This window comes from Mus caroli, chromosome X, assembly GCF_900094665.2.
Source record: "Mus caroli chromosome X, CAROLI_EIJ_v1.1, whole genome shotgun sequence".
Classification (NCBI taxonomy): Eukaryota; Metazoa; Chordata; class Mammalia; order Rodentia; family Muridae; genus Mus; species Mus caroli.
In genome coordinates, this window is record NC_034589.1 from 153,445,316 (window position 1) to 153,465,855 (window position 20,540).

The 20,540-nt window shown below is 39.2% G+C and overlaps 1 protein-coding gene across 1 annotated transcript in view; it reads right to left on the minus strand.

Moving 5' to 3' along the window:
- The window catches only part of Glra2 (glycine receptor alpha 2), a 202,367-nt gene that overhangs the window by 49,428 nt on the left and 132,399 nt on the right, over positions 1-20,540 (minus strand). Inside the window, exon 8 of the mRNA XM_029472935.1 lies at positions 3,666-3,815. Coding sequence (XP_029328795.1) covers positions 3,666-3,815 — 150 coding nt within the window. The remainder of the gene's footprint in view (positions 1-3,665; positions 3,816-20,540) is intronic.

The following is a 20,540-nucleotide window of genomic DNA, read 5'->3' on the forward strand; positions in this document are numbered from 1 at the left end:
TGGAAGGAGTTGCAGAGACAAAGTTTAGAGCTAAGACGAAAGGATGGACCATCAAGAGATTGCCCCACCTGGGGGTCCATCTCATAATCAGCCACCAAACGCAGATACTATTGTATATGCCAGCAAGATTTTGCTGAAAGAACCCTGAAATAGCTGTCTCGTGTGAGGCTTTTCCAGTGCCTGGCAAATACAGAAGTGGATGCTCACAGTAATCTATAGGATGGAACACAGGGCCTCCAATGGAGGAGCTAGAGAAAGTACCCAAGAGCTCAAGGGGCCTGCAACCCTATAGGTGGAACAACAATATGAACTAACCAGTACCCCCAAAATTCCTGTCTCTAGCTGCATATGTAGCAGAAGATGGCCTAATTGGCGATCATTGGAAAGAGAGGCCCCTTGGTCTAGCAAACTTTATATGCCCCAGTACAGGGGAAAGTCAGGGCCAAGAAGTGGGGGTGAGTAGGTAGGGGAGCAGGGCGTGGGGGGAGGGTATAGGGGACTTTTGGGACAACATTTGAAATGTAAATGAAGAAAATATCCAATAAAGAAAAAAAAGAAAAGAAAAAAAAAGCTTCTGCAAGACAAAGGACACTGTCAATAGGACAAAATGGCAACCCACAGACTGGAAAAAGATATTTATCAACTCTACATTCCACAGAAGGCTAATATCCAAAATATAAAAAGAACTCAAGAAGTTAGACTCCAGAGAACCAAATAACCCTATAATAATGAGGTACAGAGCTAATCAAAAAATTCTAAACTGAGGAATTTCAAATGACTGAGAAGCACTTAAGGAAATGTTCAACATCTTTAGTCATCAGGAAATGGAAATCAAAATGATCCTGTGATTCTACCTCACACCAGTCAAAATAGCTAAGATAAAAAACTCAGGTGTCAGTAGATGCTGGCAAGGATGTGGAGAAAGAGGAACACTCCTCCATTGCTGGTGAGACTGTGGAAATCAATCTAGTTGTTTCTCAAAAAAATTGGTAATAGTTCTACCTGAGGACCCAGCTATACCCCTCCTGGGCATATATCTAAAAGATGCTCCAACTTGTAACAAGGACACATGCTCCACTATGTTCATAGCAGTCATATTTATAATAGCCAGAAGCTGGAAAGAACCCAGATGTCCTTCAACAGAGGAATGGATACAGAAAATATGATACATTTACACAATGGAGTACTACTACTCCCTGACTCCAGGGAAGGGAGAGGTTCCCAGGAGCCAATGGCATCGACTTTAGCTGAAATACCCAACAAAGGGGAGATACAACATGTAGAGACCACCTCTAGTAGTCAGGCACAGCCCCCATTGAGGGATGCAGCCACCCATGCATCTCAAAATTTTAAACCCAGAAATGTTCCAATCTAAAGGAAAGACAGGGACAAAAAGTGGAACAGAGACTGAAGGAAAGGCCATCCAGAGACTACCCCACCTAGGGATCCTTCCCATCTGCAGACACCAACCCCCTGATATGGCTGTTCCCTGAGAGTTTCTACCAGCACCTGACTAATACAGATGCAGATACTCACAGGGAACCATTGGACTCAGCCAGGGAACCCCAAATGAAGAGCTAGGGGAAAGGCTGAATGAGCTGAAGGGGTTTGCAACCCCTTAAGAAGAACAATATCAACTAACTAGTCCACTCAGAACTCCCAGGGACTAAACCACAAACCAAAGAGTATACATACAGGGAGCAAGGACTCCAGATACATATGTAGCAGAGGATGGTCTTAACTGACATCAATGGGAGAGGAGTGAGTTTTGATGCCCCAGTGTAGGAGGATGCTTGAGGGGTAAGACACATGAATAGGTGAATGGGTGGAGGAGCACCCTCATAGAGGCAAAGGGGACGGGATTGGGGGGATAGTCTGGGGGGGGTTGTTGGAGGGGTAAGTGGGATATAATTTGAAAGAGGGATATAATTTGAAATGTAAATGAATAAAATGATTAATAAAAAGGAGAAAAACAAAAAAAAAGAAAAAAGAAAAAAAGGGTGAGAAAAGGTGTCTCTTTCTCTGACTCTGTCTCTCTTTGTCTCTCTGTCTCTGTCTCTCTCTTTCTTGGGGTGTGTGTGTGTGTGTGTGTGTGTGTGTGTGTGTGTGTTCCTAGCCTGGATAGATAAAATTTTCTGAAATGTAGCTAAGTCAGGTCATCCAGCAGTATGTTTTTGGTATGCTTTTAAAAACCTTTGGTGGATGCAGCCAGGATGTAAGAAACTTATACACATACAGAGTGCTCAAAGTAAACAGCATCTAACAATGTCTGAGGTTTCTATCTAGGCATTTAAAAGAAATAAGGTTTAAGCACATTTTTCAACTCCAGCATAACAGCATGGGTCACTGTTTGATTTACCTTCACCAACAGGTTTAACTTAGGAGGTCGTGGAGGGCAGAGTTTGTACAGTCCATGTAGGCTACATTAAAATTTGACTTTTTTTAGTGGTATTGTTATAGAAGATAACACTTTCTATATCAACAGCCATAATTCTTTTGGAGATGGACAGCCAGGTACAATGCTTCTGAGCCCCATCCTGAAATAGGAATGTAATTGGTAGTGGGTTGCAGCCAAAGTTTGGGAGTTTTGAAGAGGATTCAAGTGATTCTGATGTGCAGGCAAGTTTGGGACCTACTAAACTGGATATATTGAACTACAAAGTTCAAATGTAAACCACTGAATGAGGTAAATACTAAGGTTTCTGTACAAAAGTTGCAGTCAAACAATGAAATTAGCCTAACTGAATTTCCAGCATGGAGTGTGGCCCTGTAGGGCACTGTTCACATAAAGCAAAGGTTCTCAGTCCTTGCGTGGCAATCCCTTTGATGCTAAATAATCCTTTCACAGGGGTTGCATATCAGATGTTCTTTATATCATATATTTAATTATGGTGAATAAGAGTTATGAAGTAGCAATGAAAGGATTTTATTGTTGCGGGGATGGGGGTTTATCCCAATATGTGGAACTGTATTAAAGGGTCACAACATTAGGAAGGTTGAGAACCACTGACATAAATACAGATTAACTGATGGAAAACATAAAACCAGTTATATAAACACAGTCACACACAAAAAAATATAATTATTCAATCAAGATTCTAAAATGAAAAAAAAAAGATTCTAAAATGGTGGTCAATTTTAATCTATATGCCCAATTAAGATTGTCAGATAAGTCGTGCGTGGTGTCACATGCCTTTAATCCTAGCCCTTGGGAGGCAGAGGTAGGCAGATTTCTGAGTTCTAGGCCAGCCTGGTCTACAGAGTGAGTTCCAGGACAGCCAGGGCTAGACAGAGAAACCCTGTTTCGAAAAACCTAAATAAATAAATGAATAAATAAATAAATAAATAAAAATTGTCAGATAAAAATCAGAGAGCCCAGTAAGGTTTGAATTTCATATGACAACAAATAATTTTAGTAAATGAATATCCCATGCACTACTTTGTATGTAGTTATATTAAATGTATTTTCCTGGAATTCAAGTTTAACTGCATGCCTTGTAATTTTATCTATTCAAACCTTACCCAACATTTTAAATGACTTATTTGAGGAGTAATTATGAAAACAATTAAGATAATCTTCTTACTCATGTGTTCTCTTTTTTGAGTTATATTACTTGGTTAACCAACCCAAGTTCCAATGATTCCGTACTGAGAGACAATTCTACCTTATTCTGCCTCTTCTGTCGTCTCCGGAGACGAAGGAACTCCTTATGTTGCCTGGAGACAAAGTTCACTGCTGCATATTCCAGTAAGGCAGCAAACACAAACAGAAGGCACACCGCCATCCAGATGTCAATCGCTTTCACATAGGAGACCTGAAGTATAGGATGGGTGAGAGAGAGAGAGAGAAAAGGAAGCTATGAAGGCTTTCAGAAAACCTAATTCTACAGTTTTGTGAATGGCACACATAAAGGACAAGGATTTTCTAATCTTTACTATAGATGGCTACTGCAACTAGTGCTGCAACAATTGTCTACCAATAGAAGAATGTATACAGAAATTGTGTCATTGGAACTGGAGGGCATGGTCTTAACTGAAACACCATCTCACTTATATGGAATCTGAAAATGTCTCTCTCGTAGAAGTTGAGAGTAGAAAACATTTATCTCACAGAAATTTCCAGAGACTGAAAGAGATGGGTAAATGGACATAATGCTATTATTGGAGGAATTAAACTTAATTTCAGTGGCACAGAATCATGAACATAATTAACAACAATGTATCATATATTTCAAAGGAGTTAGAAAAAAGTATTTTTGATCAACTTGCTAGAAAGAAATAGTAAAAAAATTTAAGATGGTGGATATGCTAATTACTGAGTTGACCATTTCTTAATGCAGACATGAATCACAATATTACACCAGGATCTGGTGAACAGGCCAGCAATATGAGTCATATTCAGCAACTGTGGGACTTTGGGTTCAAGTTTCTGTGTTAAAAAATTACCAAACACAATAGTATAGCTAGCTCATAAATCTATACCAATAAAAAGTGGTATAATATTAAAATAAAAACAGGTACAAAAGTCATGTCTTAGTACCACTTAGAAGATTAAATATGAGACAGATGAGACTGGCCAATTATAGAGAAAGGGGCCTTGTGACTGTCACTGCACTGCAGGGATCAACATCTCTATACACACTTTTATGGTATAGGGGAAACCATGTAGGACTATTTTAACATTGCAAATTCCAGACTTCCAAAGACACTTACCAAACTTCCAGGTGAATGTGTACTCTTTAGTTCTAATTTGTTTTTCTTTCTTTTTTTCTTTTCTAAGTACTTGCTAGCTACTGTTTTAAGTATTGTATATCTAATAACTGTTAAATACTACACCAATTGGATTATCCCAATTCCTGAGAAGGAAACTGGAGTAAAGAAGGGTTAAATTATTAACTAGAGGCACAAAATGAAAACTTGAAAGCCAAGATTGACAGTGTGGACTACTGTGTTTCTTTTCTAATCACATATCATATGGTTCCTAGAGTCACATGGCTAGAGGAACATAGCCTCTGTTTCCTTTAGACATTTTTGGCATTTCTCATGACATTTAACTTTCTTCTAATTCATCATTTCCCATGTGTGCACACATTATAAGACATTTACATTGTTTTCAATTACACTTCTCTGACTACAAATTTTGCTGATGTGAACTTCCTTGTCCCCAAATATTTGATTGTCTCTGTGCATATTTGTTACTTTGGTTTTTGGATGAATTACATTAAGGAATGACACAAAACTAATCTCTTATGTTAGAAAGTCAGCAGGAGCACAGAGAACAAGAGTACAAAGTCTAGAACAGTGATTTTCAATCTGTGGATCACAACTCCTATGGCTGTCCCATATTAGATATCCTATATATGAGATATTTACATTATGAATCAAAACAGTAGGGAATTATAGCTATAAAGTAGCAATAAAATAATTTTATGGTTGGGGGTCACCACAACATGAGGAACTGTATTAAAGGGTCACATCATTAGAAAGGTGGAGAGCCATTGGTCTAGAGTAAGGATGAAGAACTTTGTTAAGGAATGTTGATAACATCTCCAAGTTGCTGCCTCTCTCTGTTTCCATTCCTCAACTGTCAAATAGGAAGAGTCATAGTATCACAGTATCTTGTAGAGTAGTTTTGTGAAGAAAATCATTTATATATCTATAGATATATAGATATATTAGAATAATGTCAAGGATAGAATAAGTGCTATGAAAAGACTTGTAATTATTTGACTACATATGGATGTGGTCTTGTAAATGGAAAGACTTTTTGGAAGAGAGAAATTCACAGGGAAAACACTTGCGATCTTATTAGAACGTAGTTATTATTACTATTTTTATTTGGAGGGGAATTTCGTACATGTATACTATATTTACATCATTTCCATCCCTTCCCTTTCCCTCCAATTTCTCCCATGACCTACCTCTCAATTTCATGATCTCATTTTCCTTAATTTGTTCTCTCTCTCTCTCTCTCTCTCTCTCTCTCTCTCTCTCTCTCTCTCTCACACACACACACACACACACACACACACACACACACACACACACANCACACACACACACACACACACACACACACACACACACACACACACACACGTAGGGCATTGGGCTATACACAGACAATCTGGTTTCCAGTCGAGTTGGGAGCTGAACGATGGACCCGGTGGTGATAATTCACCTACGTGGGATGGTAGGTGTTCCCTCATATCTCATGGACTCAAGACTCCTGTTGAAGTTACAGCCCCCACAGCCCCCACAGCCCCCACAGCCCCCACAGCCCCCACAGCCCCCACAGCCCCCANAGGAGAAGCATGGCTTTTAGTCACATAGACAATGTCCCAAGCTTCTGACCTTCAGGCTAAACTCCTCCTCAATTACCTAGCAACAGTAAAGATAACAGCCCACCATAAGAAGGGCTGCTTAGCCCCACCTCACTCTTACTATCTCTTCCTTTTGCTCTCTCCCTCTTACTCTAGCCTTTCTTCTCTCTCTCTCTCCTTTTCCCCCTTCTCTCCTCTTGGTCATGGCCAGTCTCTCTCTCTTTTACGTTCTCTCTTCCTCTCTGCCTTTCTACAATAAAGCTCTAAAACCATAGACTGCCTCTGTTCATCAAGGCCTACTGTGCTTGGACAATGGGATAGGCTTTTTCCTAATGAGCCATTTCTAATCTCCTGATCAAGGCCCGGACTAAGGACTCTCGCCTGTGTGGGAACCTCTCTTTCTTCAGCCCTCTCTCCCATAACCCCGGGGCTACAGGGTATCCCCCAGCCCCCCTTTGGGGGCTGCCCCTTGTCCACCCCTCCACCCCCCACCCCCGACGAGTGAGATCACTGGCTTAGATGCCCATCCAGGGCAGAGTGGAAAGTGTCTGACAGCCCTCCCACGTCTGCCTGCCCAGAGCATAGGAGGAACTCTGGCTAGATGTGAGCTATCTTCCCTCCCACTCCTTCCCCTACACCCCCTTTAGTTCCTAACACACACACACACTCCTACTGAGTCCAATAAGTCTTACTTATATATGTATGTTTAGGGCTGAAGACTTGGGATTGAATCAGGGGGATGGGTCCCTGGAGAAGACTGACTCCCCTTCTTTTCAGCAGTCATTGATTCCCTGTAGCTCTTCATCTAAGGGTCAGGCCTCCTGAAATTTCCCTCATCCATGTTGATATGTCAGCATTCTTTAGGGCAACCATATTGTTGAGAAAGTATGTTGAGAAACCATTATAAGTATGGTTTCCCCATCACGTCTATAAGATACATTCTTAAAGCAGACGTCTTGCTAGTGTACTTTCTTATTAAAGCTGCTATCTGCTTTACTCATTTTATTTTAAACAATTGGAAGTTCTTGCCAGCCCTCCTCCCAACCCCGTATATTGTTGCAAATTTGCCTAGTGCTTTGCTATCTTTTTCCCTTGGAATGTACCACTATTTTCTACCTGGGATGATTATTCATAGTATGTCTGATTGAGACTTTTTCAGAATCTCTCAAAATCCATCAGAAATGTATCTCTCCTAGAATGCTTCCTCTTTCTCCTATCTGGATTAGGAGATACTCAGTTTATTTTCTTATTGCATTTTATATAATTTATCTGTTCTTTCTTAGCTGCCTATTTCCTTAGCCTTGTCAATAGATTGTAAGCTTGATTTGTATTCGTGTCTGGATAAGTTGTTTGTTTTTGGATGAATGACCCTGAGCCAAAAAATTCTTTGTATTACTAACACAGAACCTAATAAGTCATGGGTAAGAATAAATTTTGTATATATGTATATGTATGGAATAATTAGTGGAAAAAGAGGCCATGAATTTGAAGGAAAGTAGGGAGGGATATATGGGAGGTTTTTGGAGGGAGGAAAGGCAAGGGTTAAATGTAATTATATTATAATCTCAAAAATAAAACCAAGAATGAATTATGTAGAGTGACTAGATGGATAAATGAATAAATGGATGAAAATAAGGAATAATCTAGCCATTTTGTATGTCTTACATTAAATTAGATAATTTTAAACTATCACCTATTATCTACAACTTCATATATTTGATGCTTGTAAGAGCAGAATATAAAAAACGTTTAAATTCTCTTAGCATACTTAGAATTCTGGAATATTCTTCCTCAGTAAGCAATAGTTTGTATTGTACTTGCTCATCTGAAGCAAGCATATTCTCTGATAACAGAACATTACTAATCACAATATTCCGTGTTATCTATTATTCAGATTGCCTGTAAATGTTTCAGATCTCATAATGAGGAGAATTTGTCAATGCCTGAGACATACTCATGTAAAGAATGCCCAGATGAGCTGACCATCATTCACACTCCCTTGCCTGGTGTTTATGGCATGCATTCAGGAATTACTAAACCCCTTTCCCATCTTCTTTTTATCATCAGCAGGCTCAGCATGCATTTGCTCTTTTTTTTTTTTATAGGTGCCCATAAATGAATCCTTTCCCTTTCTTAAACATTTTGGTTGGGCTCTTAGTTTCCTTCAAATTATGAACTTCTTACCAGCATTAAAGTGGTGGCATTAAATACATTATTCACATGGAGTGAGAAGGTGGCGGGGAAATGTCTGCTCCATAAGATGTGATGTCCCTTGGTGTTGTTCTCTCAGGATTGAAATTCCTCTTTGTTGCTTTTAACCAGTTCTAATGTCAGATCCTCTCTCTTTGGCTGCTAAGCCTTAGAAGTCTATAGCTCACATCTTTTCCTGTCACATTCTCTTTATGATTCTTGGGCTTACATGATCCCTTCCTGAACTACTTTACTACAAACTTGCAAGACAGTTTTTCAATGGTAATTAAGCTCTCAAAATGTTGCTGTGACTCACCGACTTGGATACTCTAGAGGGATTTTTATTTTTTATATGTATTTTTAGTTTTAGTATTTTAAGACAGGGTTTTGCTATGTAGCCAGGCTTGCTTGGAAGTCACCATCCTCCCACCTCGGCCTTCAAAACATTGGGAATACTGAAAGTCTCCTTTTAAGAGTATTTAATTATGCCAGCAAGAAGGCTCAGCAGGTACATCTGCCTACTGTACAAGCCCCATGGCCTCAATTTTATATTTCAGCTCTACAGTAAAAGGAGAGAACCAACATCCAAAACTGTTCTCTGACCCCTACACATGCACTGTATGTAGTACACACACACACACACAGGGAGAGAGAGAGAGAGAGAGAGAGAGAGAGAGAGAGAGAGAGAGAGAGAGAGAGAGAGAGATTTTAAAGATAACAATTTCAAAAGCAACATGAAGAAATGAAAAGCATAACACATTCATACCCTAGTGATATATGAAAGGCCCTGTAGTAGTCTCTGTGAAAGGGAAATCAGAAGATACAAGATGACTAAGATGCATATTGATCCTTCCCAGAAGTTCTCTGATTACACTTCTGGGGATTTTGTTCACAGTAGACCAGGGAATAGTAAATCATGGCTCAAGGGTCAGATCTGATTCACTGAATATCTTCCAAATATTTATTGAAACACAGCCATACTTGCTTAGTTACACATTGCTCATGGCTACACTTATATTAAAATGACACAGTTGAGTAGCTTTGACAAAAACCAAAATGGCCCACAGAGCCTAAAACACTGATTATTTATGGAAAAATGTTTGCCAGTCTCTAGCCTAGAGGAGATTAATGGGTAGAAGAGGCTGTAATGACAGACAACGTTCTGAAAATAGAAGATGGTGGAAATCCAGTGATTTGCGTATGAGGTATATTTTAGGGGTGGTGCATGATCACAGAGAGATAGATAGGTGTTGATTGCAGGCAGAGAAGGCACTGAAGGCAGACAGAGTCAAGGTTTCTATATCTTCATAAATATATATTAATAACCATTTTCAAATGATGTATAGTCATACAAGTCTTATCACAATTTCCACACAGTTCCTTGTGTCCAAAATCATAGGTCTTATCAAAAGGCAACATTTTCCTTCCTAATGGAAATATCTTTCCTCTTGATATTTCAACTTCCACACAGACCTAGTTCTCTTTGATCAGATCTATGACTCCTGTGGAGTCATGTCTTGGGTCTTCTATAATTTTTTCTGCTTTAATTTAGACTCTACATTCATATCCTCCATAAATCCACCATCTTTTATAGATTTCTTATTTCTGTGTGTTTGGGGGTGGCAGAAGTGTAGTGGGTGTTTTTGTTGGTGTATACCCTAAAGCAAAGCCTGGCCAACTTCTTGTGAATCACATTTGCTGCACCAGTAAAACTAGATTTTTCTAGTTTAGTAGAATACACAATGGAATGTGAAATAAACTCTGCATGCTAGTTGAGGGCCTCTAAAACATTCCTGAGGACTTAACCCTTCACTGGATATCTACACTGGCTTCAAGACAGCAGTACCCTAAGATGGAAGAAGCCAGCCATCTCAAAAACTCTGGCCCACTTCCTCCAGAATAGAGTGTAATGTAAATGAGACTCATTCATCCACTGATTTCAGCCTTTTGTAGTTCCAAAGCCATCCCCAGGTATATCTTCTTTGCTTTTGTGCTAACTCTCTAAAAAACGTCTACAGTTATCATTTGCAGAGTCTATTTCATTAAATGTCTCCTCTTTCATTCATTTCACTGGAGTCCTCTCACTAGCAACTCTGCTTTTCCCATTGGTTCTTGCTTTGCCATCACTTCTAGTGTTCAGTTTAGACATCACATTTCTTTTTTTTTTCCCCTTTTTTTTAATTGGATTTTTTTTGTTTATATTTCAAATGTTATTATTCCATTTCCTGGTTGGTTTCCACTCTGCAAATCCCTATCCCATCCCCCCTTATCCTGCTTCTATGAGGGTGCTCACCCACCCACTCCTGCCTCACCATCCTAGCATGCCTCTATACTGGAGCATCAAGCCTTTACAGGACCAAGGGCCTCGCCCAGATAAGGCCCCTTCAGCTCCTTCAGTCCTTCCCCTAACTTCTCCATTGGAGTCCCTGTGCTCAGTCTGATGGGTAGCTGTGATCATCTGCATCTATATTGGTTAGGATCTGGCAGAGCCTCTCAGGAGACAGCTATATCAGTCTTTTGTCAGCAAGCACCTGTTGGTATCAGCAATAGTGTTTGGGTTTGGTGTCTGCATGTGGGATGGATCCCCAGGTAGGGGAGTCTTTGGATGGCCTTTCCCTCAGTCTCTACTCCACTCTTTGTCCTTGTATTTTCTTTAGACAGGAGCAATTCTCCATTATCACATTTCTATCTGCAAAGTTCCCCCTGCATTTACTCTTTATGGTCTCAGCCATTGACAGGGAGACCTAGCTAACATAACAATAGGTCCCTTTGCATTCCAACCTCCTAGTGGCACTCTGCCCTTTGGCTTCTGTGGAATGAATTTTAAAATACCAATTTCAATTAGAAACACATAGACCTCAGCATTACTAAGGTTGCCTCTTGCAGGCTCTGGTATTCAAGATACCATCAGTATGTGTCTGCCCTAGTTATTTAACTTTATCCTACTCTTTCCTAACAGAAACTTTGCTCTTTGTTTAAGCAAGTCTTCTTACTGCCCTGCCCCACAGGAAGCCAACTCCATTCCTACTATGACTCATTGTTTACACCAGTGGTTCCCAAATTGAGGGAGTGATTTTTACACCTCAGGGGAAACCTGGCAATATCTGCAGATACTTTAACTTGTTACAACCACTGGGAGGCACTACAAGTATGGGTCAGGGATGCTTCTAGACATCCTATAATGGCCAGGATTTCCATAGCCAGATGCTAGTAATTTTGAGTTCAATAGCCCTAAGATTAGGAAAGAAAATAAACGTTCCTGATCTCTTATCTAGTCCAAGGAGTCCCGGTCAGGAATGATGCACCTCTCAAGGACACTCGGGGATTTCTGAATCTGAAGTGAGGAGCCCAGAACAAAGAACTTAGTGCCAGATGTGAATGTTGTTATTAGATTCAGAAATCTTGCTTAACATTTTTGTCGGCTGTGTAATTCTTACACTTCTACTTGTTTCTAGATAATTGCTTCAGGAGTAGTTCAAGTTCTATCTTAAAGATGATGCTTTCTCTGTCTACCATGATCTCACGCATATTTAGGTTTTATAATGCATTTATAGTTAGTTGACCCAGTTTAGTGTTCATGAATACATGTTGAATCTGCAAAACTCAAGTATAGAATATATTCAGGATTTAAAATTCAATACCTTTCTATCTATGCCACTGAGGACAAACAGGCTTTCAGTTGTTAGTAAGTGCCCCAAATGTTGCTTTTGATTGACAAAATTTCCAAAAAATTACAGAAATTTTAATTCCTTTCACAATTTTATACAAAGAGGCAACTACAGAAGATATCTAAATGAAAGACAATTTTAGAAGATTTAAAAAAATATTATTATTATTTTAGAACCATGGCAGTCACTGCCAGCTACTCAGGATGCTGAGGCAGAAAGATCACATGAATCCAGAAATTCTGAGTTGTAGTGTGCTACAGCCACTGTGTGCCAGTTACCTGGAGTTGGGAATGACTAGGTAGCCTCAGGAGGATACAGCCCAAGATGGAAATAGCACAGGTCATACATACTTCTTGTGCTGGCCAGTAGTCAGTCATATATTTTAGAGCTGCTAGCTAATGGTGTTCATGTTACTCTGAATCTGTTTTCACACAGGGAAAGATTTATTATGTTTTTATAGCTTTACAGCTCATATAGTTTACAAACCTATCTAGTAGAAAAGTAGAGCCAACCAGGTGGCTTAGGTTTTCATGGTGCTAGCTAAGCACCTATTTGTTGTAATTACTGCTGCTTTGGCATCATGTCAACACTCTTTAAAGGTACTTCTCATTGATGGGTTTTCAATTCTCTCCATGTTTTTGAAAACTTGAACATTTTCTAGAGCCAGTGTTTCATTGATGACCTACTGAACTCAATTTCAAAGTAGGAAACCAAGTTATGAGTTTATTTACCTGACTCTTAGAATTTATTTTCTATATTCAGATGCTAAGCATTTCCCAAGACAAGAGGTCATTTTTTTTTATGAGTTGGGATATTTTCTATCCCACATTGATGCCCAGGACAATTTATGGGTAATCATGTCACGAGGACTACTCTTTATTCCTTGGGCACGTATTCCCATAGGGCAGTGTGCCAATAAAAATACATTCCTAGCCACTAGGCTAACCACAGGGATCTGTGACAATCCTTTACAAGCCAATAAAGGGGATTGTTTATAAACATGCATGGAGAGAGTTTTCCATAGTGGAGAAAATTCATAAGTGGCTATGATAAACCAAGCATTCATTTTAATAGAAAAACAAAATGGTAGTCATAGGACCATCTTAATGTGCCCGGCTATTTTTCTTTTCTTTTGTGTGGGAAAATAAAAGGCATATGTGTATGCTTGTGTCAGGGGTACACATGGCTGTGTGCACACATGTGGAGACCTGAGAAGGAAGTAAGGGTATTTTTCTAGCACTCTCTGTCTTATTCCCTTGAGGAGTCTCTTACTGAACCTGAAGCTCACTTAAGAATGGAAATGAATTTATTAAATGCCCAACAAAATCATATAATGCAAGAAACCAACAAGTATGGAAAGAACAAGAACGCTGGCTTTGCTCTTTGCTTTTGTCTCTTATCTATACTCATTCATTATATCATCCAAAATAGACATTTGAATTAAATGTGATGCCAAAGATTCTTGGTATTGTACAATTTTGCCTTATAGTTTCAGGGCCAAATTGTGATTTTTATTGCCTAATTAAAACAGCTCACACCTGCTGTTTAATGCAGGGAAATTAGATTTCCTTGGCAAAGACATATAGTGGCAGAGTTGACTATCTGGTCTATGCCAGTATCACAACCCTTGTGCATTTTCTTTTCATAGCTGATACTCTTGTTGGATGGAGTCTGGGCAAAGTAACTTACAATACAGCTCTCATGAAAGTGTTGTTTGCATAAATAGCCATTGGGTGGCAGTACCTTCAAGGCTGGCATCTGAATGAATCAACCAGATCTGAAATGGTTCTGAGAACCCTTGGGAATCAATTTGTTTGTTCTGCATTTGGTGCTACACAGGTCTAGTTAGCTGATATTATTTATAAGATGAGCACATCTCTCTTCATTATAGAAGTCAGAAAACTGTTCAAAGTGGTGTAGCAAAGACATATACCCATGTAACTTTTAAAGAGGGAAGGGGTACTAGAAGAAAACAACTAGCCACTATCCACCCTCCAAATATACAAGCAATCCCAGGCAACGCTCCCTGTACCAAATTGCACTCTGAAGAAATGCTCCAGACAGCTTTCTGCAAGTAAGATATCTGGAGAAGCCAAAGCCAGAGAAGTATTTGCATCTTGAAAAGGGGGAAGAAGCAGGACTCAAGAAAACATTTTCCTGGTGCTTGAGTCTGCCACACTACATTCCATTCTCAGCTAATAGGATTACTACCATTGTTTCCTTTCTGTGACTGCACCTTCAGACAAAAAGGAGATGGATGCTTCTTCTCCAGCTGGTCAGGAATAAGAAGTTAGTTGGAGGTCAGTAGCTAAATGGCCACTATTAAAATACAAAGGGAAAATTGAAAAAAAAAAAGAGCTAGCTATTTTGTGTAAATATTAGAAAGTTGATATCAGGGAATGACAAGATGATGCTCATTTGAATAGATACTAATTCAGTGAGTGTATGTGTGTGTGTGGTGGGAGAAAAGCATACTGAGGCTTAGTCAATTTGTATTTCCATCCTAGCTGAATGGTCAGAGGACTTGGGAAAATGATTTAACCTTTTGGAATCTCAGTTTCTTCATATTGAGACACAGGTTTCAGTCCAATGGGGTCTATAAAGAATTGAGTAAGTCACTTTCTGTAAATCTTGACACCCATTTAGTAGTTTGTAGATGCTCATTTGCATTGGTTTGCAAGGGATGACCATCTGATGTCATTGCATAATTTAAAACTAGCATGATTCAAGGCAATGTCCTCAAGGGGAATAAATGTAAAATTAAATCTCTTTCATTTCATGTTCTATGTATCCATTAAGACGTTATTAGTATTTTTTCCTTTGTCCTACTAAAACTCACACAATCTCGGTTCACATAGATGTGAATCTCATTGTAGTGACATACTGGATGTCATAAAACCTGATATACTGTTACAGAAAATTATTATCATCAGTAAAGAACTTTCATCACTCAGGTCTGATTTAGTTATCTCTTACTATAATGATAAGTGTGTTTACTCTTTAACTTTACCAAAATCAGGCAGCCAATGTTTGAGCTGCAAATCACAATTAACCTGGATTGACCTCAAATTATGTTTTTCTAGTTCATTGACCTCTGGGGAACCTCTGTTTGTTTGAAGGTGAGTCTTGAATTACTCATGGACTCTGGTTTCACTCAATGACATCATCTGCAGTGAAAAAAGCCAAGAGGATGCATGCAATGGCATAAACATGTAAGAAGCAGGGGAACTGTAAACCTACAGCCAGAGAAGATGATAAATATTCAAAGATAAGCACACTGTTCACTTGATCTGTCCATAATCACTTGATCTCTCCGCAGTTCATGCCACATGTTCTTTGTAAATTTGTCTATTTATTTGTTTGTTAGTTCATTCATTTATTCTCAATCTCTATCCTAACCTAGGTTCTTATTTTACAGCTTATGAAGGAGGGAGAACAGAAGATAAAACTAATTCTGAAAAAAAAAAAACATGAACAAATAAATAAATCTACTCTTGGGCCTGGTGATAAAGCTCAGTTGGTAGGATCTTGCCTATTATATACAAGGCCCCAGGTATAATTAGGAATCTGGCTTTCATCAGCCAAGCCAGGGGTGGTAGCACATTCTCACACTCACCCAAATTATGTGGTAGACACAGGAGGTTCAGAAGTTCAAGGGATTTTGTCTTAAAAATAATTCAGTCCTGATCTTCAGATTATACTAAATGAACTATTTTAGACTGGCCCTTTAGATTTGCGGTGATGACAAATGTTTGCCATCTTATAGCTCCTCAACTGGGGAACCGAGAAGAAAAGCACGGAAGAGCTGAGAAGTCTCCATTCCCTGAAATGTACTTAGTCATTCAGGATTTATAAGTTAATTCTCTGCTCCTAGAATGAGATGAGTCAGCCAGATCAGGAGGGCAGCATCGGGGACACTTCTCATTTTTTATTATTTCTGAATCTCAGAACCTTACCAGAGTCAGTAGATGGGCACATGCTAAGTAAGTGAACGTACCCAAGTTCCCCAGCGTCCTACAGTGATAGTATGCTCACAGTGTTGAGTGGTCTGTATAAGCCCCATTGGCTCATAGTTTCAAGTTTTTGGTCCTCAGTTGATGAACTTGTTTGGGAAGGATTTAGGAGGCATGCTACTTGGGGCAAGGTTTGAGGTTTCAAAAGACTTGGACATTTCTAGTGGGTCTATCTCTGCTTCCTACTTGCAGATCAAGGTGTGCACACTCAGATTTTCCTGTGGCCAAGCCTTTGTTCTACTATCATGGACTCTAACCTTCTGAAACCATATGTGCCATTAAATGCTTTCGATTTTTATAAGTTGCCTTAGTCATGGTGTTTTGTCACATCAATAGAAAAATAAGACACAATGCAAGCTAATTTTTGAGATGACTGATTGGTAAGTTATGTAGAGAATAGGTGATTGTGGGCTATAATTCAGGTCTATAATAGAAGCCAAGTTTAACCTACAGTGCAAACAAAGAAACAAACAAAGAAACACAATCATACCACTTCCCAAAGACTGCCTTGAATCTTGGGTTACCCCTAGGAGACAATAGACACTCTTTGTAATAAGATTCCCAGCAATACACTTGAAACCTTTTACCACTGGGATCTGGCACCCCAGAGGTAAAGACAGAGTCTCCTACAGTTTAGTGTTGAAGAGTATTTCACATACAAAACATTATTTAAACTGGATGGCAGAGTCAGTGGCAGGCAAGAAGCTTTCCTATCCAGTGTCTCTCCTATGGCCTAGTTTACCATCAGCGCTATACTTAAATGTGAACTCGTGGTGGAGGCTTGAGGTCAGCAAGGATATCTCCACGGGAGCCTACTTGACAGAAACTTTGCTTTCTTGGCCTTGGACTCTGGGCACTCAAGCTTAGTGTCTTCTAAACTAAAGCTCTTGAAGCTAATCAGCTACTTGCTGTTTCAGTGTCTTCCTAAGTGAAAGTGAAATGGAAAGATTCCAGAGCCTCACCATACTCCAGGTTCCATGTGGAGAGAAATAAATCAGAAAAAGAGCTACAGGTCAATCAGAGGTTGGGAATTAGTGTGGGACAAAAGCCTCTGTCTGTGCTGCTGATCATATTTTTGGTAGCAGAAGTTACCAAAGATCATGTTTCAACTGGGCCCATTTCCTGCAGCTAAACAGCATTTTGATGCACCTCAGAGCCATATGTCCATGCTTACCATAACAAACAAACAAACAAACAAGTGGGAATGGGTAGGTAGGGGAGTGGGGGGGGGTATGCGGGACTTTTGGGATAGCATTGGAAATGTAATTGAGGAAACTATGTAATAAAAATATTTAAAATAAATAAATAAATAAATAAATAAATGAAACAAACAAACAAATGACCCAACCAAACCAAACCAAACCACCACCACCACCACCACCACCACCACCACCACCAACAACAACCAGAAGCACAAATCACTCACTAATTATTAGATGCATATTTGCCTGGGGGAGTCTGTCAGTATTTAAAAACAAATCCTAGAGCTTCCTGAGTAAAATGACATGAATAAATGTGTAAGCTCTTTTGAAGAGATGAAGAAGAGACCATGCCATCAGGTGACATTATTATTATTATTATTTTCAGTACAAAAGCATATCACGTAGTTGAAAAAGAAATTGGAAGTGTGAAAAGATTTTTGTTGGGCTCACTGAACACATCAGTTTCTAATATAGCAGTTGCATACATGTGCTTCAGAGAGTGTACATCAATTTGAGTCTCTGAGTAGGATAGAAACTTAGAGGAGACAGCAGAGCTATGATGAAGGCAGCAGTGACAAGAGGCCAGACATATGGGCCTTGGCTTAGCCACTGATGGAGCTTGCAAACTTGGCCACAGCCTTTCTTCAGTCTCAACCCTACTTCCCTCCTTTTGAGATTCTCTTTTGTAAGAGTTTGTAACTCAAAGGAAACAAAAGGTTAGGAGGAGGGAACCTAGTCAATAGTAGAGTGGAGTTCCTCCAATAGTAAGATGAGACCTGACAGTCCTAGAAATAGTCTCCAGGCCCCTTTCTTTGCCTTCCTAATGCTTTCAGTGACATCCGATAATATATATTCATTGATTATTTCTCTACATGGCAGGGTAGAACTTGCCGAAAATGGAGAATTACCCACTAAGATTAAAGAAAAATACCCATGCAATACCATAATGAATCTTCAAATGATAAGGAGGCACAGTGATAAAATGGATTCTAAGTGTTAGCCTTTGGGTGTCCTAATACTGCCTTGGTTCTTTCTATCTGAATTACTCTGCATATAATGGCTTTGTGCCTCAGACTTATCAAATGAAAAAAAAATAAGGATAATAAATGGAGCCCACCTAATAGACTTGCTGTAACGGCTTGAGTACACATGAAATAGCAAGAACTGGGGCTGGTATCTTCTAAGTGCTCAAGCATGTTAATTCTCATCATCATGGTGAAATTAGCCTCTTACATTTCTATAATATCATTAGAGTCAATGCCTCGAGTACTGCAAATTAGTAAGATTAATTAATAGTTTCATCCAATTTAAAGTCTTCATTAAAGTTAAGTGTGAGAGTCAGTCTCCTGTGACTTCTTTCTGGATGGAAGCACATAGGAGATTTAGAAGCAACTGCTCTGTCCTGAAGTCAATGTTGGGGGCAGAGGGATAATTTTGCTCCAAAGAATCTTATTTTAAAATTACCCTTTGGCCTGAAACAGCTGGGGTTCACCTTTAAATCTCAAAGTATTAATTTTCAAAACAACTGAATGACATTATGCCTCTAGAATTTTCAACAAACATGATGTAAATTCCAATTTATATTCCCTTAAGTGTCATTAGAAGTAAATTTATGCTGTTACAATCCATAATTAATTTTGTTCTTTGCTAAAGTTCTCAGGCTTTCTCTGTGAGTATAAGTGATGTGGGTAAAAGGGAAGGTATGCAACTAATAATGAACAGAATGGAAATACTAGGTTTGTATAATTTTAACCAACCCACTCTAACTATATGACACCACAAATAATTGCACAGGGTACACTCATTTTTCAAAAAATGTAATATATCACTCATTTAACTTCTATGTATGATTGTGAACATAATGGAACAGAGATATTAAACAATCCCCCCAGGTTTAAAAGAAACTAATAAAAGCAAAGCTAGATGTGGAAGTGGACTCAGCCTTATTGTGATACCATGTGTGCAGCCCTAGTATGTTGTAATTCTTTCTATTCCTCTCAACATTTTATGACATGAGGATTTATAGGAGATTAAACATATACCTTGCTCATTCCCACTCATTCTCTCCTATGGTGATTTTGTGTTTTGAAACCAGCTAGTAACACAGCAATCATACAACTCCAGAGAAGAGGCACATCTAGATCAGCTAATGGAATTCTCTCATTTCTTCAGTTGAATAAAAGGAAAGGAAAGCTCATGGCTGAGTCTCTATGCCTGCTATAAACTGCCTGCATGTATTCCCAAGGCACAACTAAGGACAGAAGTGGAAGAGCTACTTGGAAGATTTATTTAGATGAATAAGCTCTCTTTGGGGGCATAGTTTATGAAAAATTAAATTGACAGTGACAGTTCATTGCTAAGTACTTTAACAAGCCCAATATTCAATTGGGATCCACCTAATCAATTGGAATCTTCATAGTGGAAAGGTAAAAAAGACTAAGGAAGTGTCTTCATATTGCATCCAGAGAAGTAATATGAAATTACTGGTGCCTTTAGAGTTGGGGCTCTGAAGCTGGAGGTGGGAGGCCTATGGGGAGTGCTGGTAATGAATATTGTCCACCTTGCCATTTTTCTTATTGTATGTAGGCTGATGCTGTGGTACTGACTCACATCTGACTATCAACATGGTGCCTGTCAGTATCTGGAAGATATCTCCAACCTACCCGTAATATTTTCATCCATTTTCTCTCTCTGACCAGTTGTCTTTTCTATGGAAAATCCTAAAGTAGGAAAAGCAAAGGACATATTCATCCAGCTATTCAACAAATGACTCTGAGGCCCTTCTAGGGTGGGAAACTGGCATGTTCTGAGGATGTAGCAACATATAAGACATAGCACCGGGTTGTAGGGGTCTTATATGACTGGATAAGTAAATATGCAACTATAATCCAGAGCAACAACAGCAGGAAATACAGTTGTTAGAAAAGCAGGGATAAAGGAGGCCTGACTGGCCTTAGGCTGTGCTAGTTTTGAGAAAATATCTTCAAAAATATCTAGTAAACCAAGTGAACATAAGTTGAGAGAAACTAGATGATCCATATAACACAATTAATGAAGAAGATCTGATATTTTGAACTCTGGAGCAAGCCAGTGAGAGAGAGAGAGAGAGAGAGAGAGAGAGAGAGAGAGAGAGAGAGAGAGAGA